The sequence below is a fragment of the Oncorhynchus kisutch genome, linkage group LG17, assembly GCF_002021735.2.
Source record: "Oncorhynchus kisutch isolate 150728-3 linkage group LG17, Okis_V2, whole genome shotgun sequence".
Lineage (NCBI taxonomy): Eukaryota > Metazoa > Chordata > Actinopteri > Salmoniformes > Salmonidae > Oncorhynchus > Oncorhynchus kisutch.
The window spans coordinates 51,749,480-51,758,173 of record NC_034190.2 but is presented as its reverse complement, the minus strand read 5'-3'; the positions used below and the strand labels follow the sequence as shown (position 1 = coordinate 51,758,173).

Sequence of the window (8,694 nt, the reverse complement as noted above, 5' to 3'; positions counted from 1 at the left end):
CACAGATGCATTGGAAACCTGCCTGAATTATCGCCGCCTTCGCATGGTTATTGCACATTTGGATTGTTTGACGAAAATGAAAATGTTGATTCAAGTGTTGAGAAAGACTGTCTATTTACACAGCTCCTTTGCCTTGTCAAAATGGTGTATTAAGAGTTAAGACCGGCTCATGTTTTTGTTCAATCATTTTGGTAACTCTTTACTTTATGGTCCTAGGCCTATATAGGTCTATCATGTCTAAATTATGCTATCAGCTAACAGCTACGACATTTGTTATGGCCTTATTATGACAGTGTAGGCCTTATGGCAGAGTGCTTCAAGTCAAAGTAAGATTTGCTGTTAAGATGTTATTTAGCTTAGATCCAGGTATTTTGCTTGGTAGTATGACCACATAATATAAAATAAAACACACTTGTCATAGTTGGTATTAAAACATGTTTTTTTAGTACACCCTGACCTTTGCCCTCTTCTGACCCCTAGCACGTCTCTCCTCTCTGTGGTAACTGTCTCTCTATGCTGTCAGGTGTCCCTCTTGCCTACCACAGTCAGTTTGAGCAGCACATTGACTCCAGCGGTACAGTCCATAGATCACAGAGAGGGCAGCAGGTTGGCCTCCACCATAGAAATAGAATTGCAAGAATGGTAATCTCTAAGTAGAATGGGTGGACCGGTGGCCAGGAAGTAGTCGTATTATATTTCTATGGTATCCACACCATGGCTTTTCCCATCTCAATGCTTTTCCTTTATCATGTGTGTCATTGCTATCCTTACTTAACATTGCATTAACACTGTGCTTATCACAGAGTGTTTTGTGTAACACTAGTGTTTCACGATCTTGTGACAATATTGGCAAATTTGATCCACTGTTAAACTGAAGTCAGTGTAATCAGCATCCACAGAGACAGTATTTTATTTAGAACAGAGCTATTGTGTCTGGTGGTGCCGGAGTCGTGTTAGAAAGATAGATCTGTTTATTCTCAGACTTTCCTTCTCTTTTCTTTTACTCTCTCTGTTTGTGTCATGTTGTTTCACCTCCCCCCATTCAATGTCAATCTATATGAATCCAATCCATTGTGATTATCATTGTTTACTATCATTATTTACCTGGTTTATGTTTAGAGCAAGGGTGTGCCTCCATCTCTGATCTAGGCACTGCTCTATGCTAACTGGAGACCAAAACTGAACATGCAAGTTGAGATTGAGAGAACAAGAAATGTAGGGAGTTGGAAAGGTTTATCTTCTTGGTTGCAAAAATACCATGGACCAAAGAGTAGGATTTAAGTGTGAATATCCATGTGAACCGCTTGGTGGCAGGTATGGTCATGTTGGTTGGCTAAACAGCATGCCTCCAGCTGTACAACACATAATGGAAAACTAACATTCGGAAATACGGACATTTGGCCTTGATTAATTATGTTAGTTTAATAGGGATTGTTGTGCATTCCATAAATGACATGTTGATGTGGATATCTGCATAAAAACACAAAAACATAATGGCATTGTGTTATATCATTTGAAATGCAATAGAAGGAATTCAAGTGAACACTACATTAGTAGTTTTCCCTTTTTTTATATTTTGAATTTCAGAGAGTCCAATCTATTGTTTAACATATAGGAAAGTGAAGAATACCTCTCTTTCCTCGTCTGGTTCGTAGTCAATAACACAGGGTGTACTATGTGGTTCGCCACCCTCACCACCAACCCTACAAGATCATTCTGATCAGTGGAGCAGTCTTCCCACTAATAATGTCATATTGCTGAGTCTACCATTAAAAATGTGCAGCCCAGGCATCCTACATCTGATCGTTGCGCCTTCCTGAATCATTGCATGTTGGTAACCAGAGTCCTCAGTTTCCCCACAGGGTGGCGCTGTCTCACAGTGGCAGTGCAGACCCCATATCCCACGTGCAATGCTCTGTCAGATGACAACCACATCGTCAGCCAGTGGCAAGAGGTGCTGCCTGGAGAGTTTGAAGCTCGAGAAAAACTCAGGCATAGGTATGGTTTGTGACGCATCCCTGTTATTTTCATATAGGGAATAAAACCTAAAACAAAGAACAAAAAAGTAAAAGGACAAGAGAGCAAATAAGACTTTAAGCTGGTGATCGCACACAATTCAAAATACATAGCTATGAATGCCAATGCGAGAAACAAACTGCCTTAGACTGCACTTACTAAGTCACTCTGGATGTAAATGTAAAAATGAATGCGAACCTAGACTGGATATCTGTCTATATTTGGATTCTAAACTGTTGTTGGTTGTGTTTCTCTCTGCAGACATACTCACGAGCTGAAGCTGCTCCTGGTGCGGGTGGGGGGCTGGGAGCAAGTCAAACTCGTGTCCGTGGACAAAGTGGTCATGTTCTATCGCTACACCACCCCGACCGCAATAACCCTTCTTACACGGTGAGTCCTCAGGTCAAAGGTCAAGAGCTGTGGTCTTACTCAATTGTTTAAAAAAACAGTATAGTTTATTCCGTCAACATTGCTCTCACGTTTCCTATACCTGTACGGCAGTATCAGAATGCTGCTTTGTGCTTATGGTTTTTTTCTAAGTGGGCAGCCCTATCAGCAGGCCCAGCATCATACACCCACATGTCTATGTAAGTGTGCAAGCCAACAATTTTTTTCTCCCATGTGTTCCCTGCTCGGATATACAGTTGAAGTCGGAAGTTTACATACACCTTAGCCAAATACATTTAAAATCAGTTTTTCACAATTCCTGACATTTAATCCTAGTAAAAATTCCCTGTCTTTAGGTGCGTTAGGATCACCACTTTATTTTAAGAATGTGAAATATCAGAACAATAGTAGAGAGAATGATTTATTTCAGCTTTCATTTCTTTCATCACATTCCCAGTGGATCAGAAGTGTATAAACACTCAATTAGTATTTGGTAGCATTGCCTTTAAATTGTTTAATTTGGGTCAAAGATTTCGGGTAGCCTCCCACAAGCACCCCACAATAAATTGGGTGAATGTAGCCCATTCCTCCTGACAGAGCTGGTGTAACTGAGTCAGGTTTGTAGGCCTCCTTGCTCGCACACGCTTTTTCAGTTCCCATTTGCGACCAAGCTTTAACTTCCTGACTGATGTCTTGAGATGTTGCTTCAATATATCCGCATCATTTTCCCTCCTCATGATGCCATCTATTTTGTGAAGTGCACCAGGCCCTCCTGCAGCAAAGCACCCGTACAACATGATGCTGCCACCCCCGTGCTTCACGGTTGGGATGGTGTTCTTTGGTTTGCAAACATCCCCTTTTTTCCTCCAAACATAACAATGGTCATTATGGCCAAACAGTTCCATTTTTGTTTCATCAGACCAGAGGACATTTCTCCAAAAAGTACAATCTTTGTCCCCATGTGCAGTTGCAAACTGTAGTCTGGCTTTTTTATGGCGGTTTTGGAGCAGTGGCTTCTTCCTTGCTGAGTGGCCTTTTAGGTTATGTCGATATAGGACTCGTTTTACTGTGGATATAGATACTTTTGTACCTGTTTCCTCCAGCATCTTCACAGGGTACTTTGCTGTTGTTCTGGGATTGATTTGCACTTTTCGAACCAAGGTACGTTCATCTCTAGGAGACAGAACGCGTCTCCTTCCTGAGCGGTATGACGGCTGCGTGGTCCCATGGTGTTTATACTTGCGTACTATTGTTTGTACAGATGAACATGGTACCTTCAGGCGTTTGGAAAATTCTCCCAAGGATGAACCAGACTTGTGGAGGTCTACAATTTTTTTCTGAGGTCTTGGCTGATTTCTTTTGATTTTCCCTTGATGTCAAGCAAAAAGGCACTGAGTTTGAAGGTAAAGCCTTGAAATACATCCACAGGTACACCTCCAATTTACTGAAATTATGTCAATTATCCTATCAGAACCTTTTAAAGCCATGACATCATTTTCTGGAATTTTCTAAGCTGTTTAAAGGCACATTCAACTTAGTGTATATGTCACACCCTGACCATAGTTTGCTTTGTATGTTTCTATGTTTTGGTTGGTCAGGGTGTGATCTGAGTGGGCATTCTATGTTGGTTGTCTTGTTTGTCTATTTCTATGTCTGGCCTGATATGGTTCTCAATCAGAGGCAGGTGTTAGTCATTGTCTCTGATTGGGAACCATATTTAGGTAGCCTGGGTTTCACTGTGTGTTTGTGGGTGATTGTTCCTGTCTCCTGTTTTGCACCAGATAGGGCTGTTTTGAGTTTTCACATTTCATTGTTTTGTAGTTTATTCATGTATAGTTTTCCTTTATTAAACAAACATGAATCATCACGCCACATTTTGGTCCGCCTCTCCTTCAGCTAAAGAGAACCGTTACAGTATATGAACTTCTCACTCACTGGAATTGTGATACAGTGAATTATAAGTGAAGTAATCTGTCTGTAAACAATTGTTGGAAAAATGACTTGTGTCATGCACTATAGTTTGTTAACAAGAAATTTGTGAAGTGGTTTACAAACCTAAGTGTTTGTAAACTTCCGACTTCAACTGTATGTGTGGTTCTAGGCTCTAATATGCGTGTGATTCAAGGCCAGCATTTCCCAAACTAGTGGTCCTGATTTGAAAATGGGGTCGCAGGAGAAACTGAAATACAATTTGGTTCATAGAACCGGGGTTATGTCAGTAACCTCCGGTAGTTGCCAGATGCAGCTGTACTAAACAGAGCGGTTTCTGTTTTCTTCCGACAAGTGTGCCTCTAATCCTTTGAACGGTGTAAGCTACAAAATATTATGACCCCATCACTGAAAGATAAAGATAAGACTCTCGGGAACACATATGTGTCTGTTTCCCTCCGCCATGCCCACAAGCCTCATTAGAACAGAGTGGACAAGACTAGTCACTAAATCAGACTGGGGGGAAAAGATTATCAATAATGATGTTTTCTACTGAGATCATACAAAAGTATTGCCTGATGATCTTCTGAACTTCCTTTCTGATGCATTTCTGTCAATTCAAGCCATACTTCCTTCAGCTTGAAATACTTTCAAAATTACTGTCGGACTGATTTGTAATACACTGCCATAGACCTAATTAAAAAATAAATAAATAATGGCTGTTGATTACATCACTTCTTTTAGATGGTGGGGCTGCGAAACATTTGTGATATCAAAATGGGGTTGCGGGCCAAAAAAGTTTGGGGACTCCTGCTCTAGGCTCTATGTGTGTGTGGTTCTAGGTTCTGGTGTGTGTGGTTCTAGGTGCTGGTATGTGTGTGGTTCTAGGTGCTGGTATGTGTGTGGTTCTAGGTTCTGGTGTGTGTGTGTGTGGTTCTAGGTTCTGGTGTGTGTGTGTGTGTGTGTGTGTGGTTCTAGGTTCTGGTGTGTGTGTGTGTGTGGTTCTAGGTTCTGGTGTGTGTGTGGTTCTAGGTTCTGGTGTGTGTGTGTGTGTGGTTCTGGGCTCTGGTATGTGTGTGGTTGTAGTTCTCAGCACTGCCACCAGTGCGCGTGGTCTTCTCCATCACCATGGAGCAGGTATTCCCAAACTGGGGTACTGGGGGTACGCGCAATGGCATTGGGGTTACGCCAAATAAAAATGTGATTCACATGTTTTTTTTATACAAAAAATTCTTCACACTTTCAAACAGTCTATATTTTCCAACAGGGCTATACGTTTGGGTGAGGTTTTTGTCTCGCCTGAGTAGCCTCGTTTCACTGCCCCCAATTTTTTTTTACCATCTAGTGTTCAGTGAAATCACAACACAATGTCAAATACAGGTAGCCTAGTCAAATCATTTACATCCAATCACATTAACTGTTACTATCTCGCGGGAATTCCACTAATAGTTCTTATGTAGCCAAACGTAGCTGCTGCTCATTCTGTTTGTTCGAAAATGGATAAATGGTTAAAAAAAAGTAAGGCGTCCATAGAGACACATACCGCCTCTACTGGTAGTAGTACTGCTGGTAGTACTACACCTGCACCTGTCGACGACACAAGTGTTTCTGCTTCCACGAGCACATCCAATGCTAGCATCAGTAATTCTACATTTGTTATTAGCCCAGCTAGCATGGACACTGACAGTTGTGAATCTGATGCAGCCTAAGAGATACTGCCTCCTTACTCGGGAAAGCACCGAACAACAGACAGGGATGTTGGACCATCAAACAGGCGCAAATATGATAACTACATTGATTTGGGGTTCACTTATATTGGGAGTATTGCCTTTCCTCAGCCACAGTGTGTTATATGTGCAAAAGTACTATCTCACAACTCGATGAAACCTTCACTCTTGCGCAGACATTTAGAAACAAAACATGCAAATTTGAAAAATAAGCCACGGGAGTCTTTTGAGCGAGAATTAAGATGATTTTCAGGTAGTAAGACATGTATAAAAGCAACAGATACCATTAATAAGAAGGGGCCAGAAACGTCTTATATGGTGAGCTACCGAGTGGCTAGGACAGGCAAGCCCCATACCATTGTGGGGCACTTAATTCTTCCTGCTGCCGCAGATATGGCTGGGACAATGCTGGGGGAAAAGGCAAAAAAATATATACAGACAATGTCTTCATCAAACAACACGGTTTTACGACGCATCAGTGATATGGCAGGAGATGTTCTAAACCAATTCCTGCTTTGCATACAAGCAAACCACTGGAAACCAGGACAACAGGAGAGGATATTTTTAAAGTATTGGACATCTTTGTGACATCAAATGGACTTGTGGTCAAGATGTGTTGGTATCTGTACTGATGGCGCAAAAGCCATGACGGGGAGACATAGTGGAGTGGTAACGCGCGTGCAAGCATTTGCTCCCAATGGCACTTGGGTACACTGCAGCATCCACCAAGAGGCTCTTGCTGCCAAGGGAATGCCTGACAGCTTGAAAGACGTTTTGGACACTACAGTGAAAATGGTTAACTTTGTTAAAGCAAGGCCCATGAACTCTCGTGTACTTTCTGCATTATGCAATGATATCGGCAGCGACCATGTAACGCTTTTACATCATACAGAAGTGCGCTGATTATCAAGGGGCAAAGTATTGAGACGTTTTTTTAATTGAGAGACGAGCTTAAAGTTTTCTTTACTGACCATAATTTTCACTTGTCTGACCGCTTGCATCATGACGAGTTTCTCACACGACTGGCCTATCTGGGTGATGTTTTTCCTCGCCTGAATGATCTGAATCAAGGACGACAGGGACTCTCCGCAACTATATTCAATGTGCGGGACAACATTGAGGCTATGATTAAGAAGTTGGAGCTCTTCTCTATCTGCATTAACAAGGGCAACAGACTTGTGTCTTTCCATCATTGTATGATTTTTTTTGTGTGCAAATGAACTCAAGCTTACGGACAATGTCAAAAGGGATATAGTGAATCACCTGAGTGAGCTGGGTGCGCATTTACGCAGGTACTTTCCCGAAATGGACGACACAAACAACTGAATTTGTTATCCCTTTCATGCCCTGCCTCCAATCCATTTACCGATATCTGAATAAGAGAGCCTCATCGAAATTGCGACAAGCGGTTCTGTGAAAATTGAATATAATCAGAAGCCACAGACAGATTTCTGGATTGGGCTGTGCTCAGAGTATCCTGCCTTGGCAAATCGCACTGTTAACACACTGATGCCCTTTGCAACCATGTACAGTGCCTATGTGAGAGTGGATTCTCGGCCCTCGCTAGCATGAAAACTAAATACAGGCACAGTGTGTGGAAAATGATTTAAGACTGAGCTAGAAAAAAATGGCCACAAATTAATAAACATGGAGGAAGAGGATAGTTAGCTAGCAAACGAATGAACAATACACCCCTCCAAGAAAACATGGCTCCGGGGCATCTCCGAAATGTCACCCGATCTGCGATCAGATCCATGGCCAAAGCGTTGCATTTCAGTTTTGTCCGAACTCAGCTGACATAGAAATCTTCCCCAGAGCCACAGAACAACCAAATTACTTAACGCGCAGCCCCCACAAACACCTTGCTAATGACTTGTTCCCATAGGCTTGTACTATTTATGACAGCATCAGTAGTTAGCTACCAACAGCTGGTAGACATGTTTACATTTGATTACATCTATTGTTCTATACGGGCTACTCCAAATGTTTTCACCCTGACCATGTCTGTGCCCCCCTCCTTCTCCTACTAGGTGTGCTGCCGGAGAACTTCCCTGTGTGTAAGGAGCTGCTTATTCCCCCTGGTACCCAGAACTATGTGGTGCTATACAACGCCAACAAACGCTTGTTCTGTCTCACCATCCACATCATCACAGGAGGTGCTCAAGATCCTCATCTTAGCGCCTTATTGGCTCTTCCACAAGACTGGTACTTACTCTATCCCTCCTTGCAGGCAGAACACGCACACATACACCCCGAAAAAACATATACATGCATTCATCTGCACAGTCCCACACACACTCACAGTGAATGGAATTACAAATATACAGTACCAGTCAAAAGTTTGGACACACCTACTCATTCAAGGGTTTTTCTTTATTTTTACTATTTCCTACATTGTAGAATAATAGTGAAGACATCAAAACTTATTTGAGCTGTTCTTGTCATAATATGGACTTGGTCTTTTACCAAATAGGGCTATCTTCTTTTTTCTACCTTGTCACAACACAACTGATTGGCTCAAATGCAATAAGAAGGAAAGAAATTCCACAAATTAACTTTTAATTGAAATGTATTCCAGGTGACTTCCTCATGAAGCTGATTGAGAGAATGCCAAGAGTGTGCAAAGATGTCATCA

At 42.0% G+C, this 8,694-nt stretch overlaps 1 protein-coding gene across 1 annotated transcript; it reads left to right on the top strand.

Moving 5' to 3' along the window:
- Positions 1 to 1,796: 1,796 nt before the first annotated feature.
- On the top strand, positions 1,797 to 8,397 carry LOC109907110 (vacuolar protein sorting-associated protein 13D-like). Its single transcript, XM_020504891.2, has 3 exons — positions 1,797 to 1,998; positions 2,278 to 2,406; positions 8,090 to 8,397. The coding sequence occupies exons 1-3, from the start codon at positions 1,829 to 1,831 to the stop codon at positions 8,118 to 8,120; spliced, it is 330 nt and encodes a 109-aa protein (XP_020360480.2). The 5' UTR covers positions 1,797 to 1,828; the 3' UTR covers positions 8,121 to 8,397.
- The last annotated feature ends 297 nt before the right edge of the window (positions 8,398 to 8,694 follow it).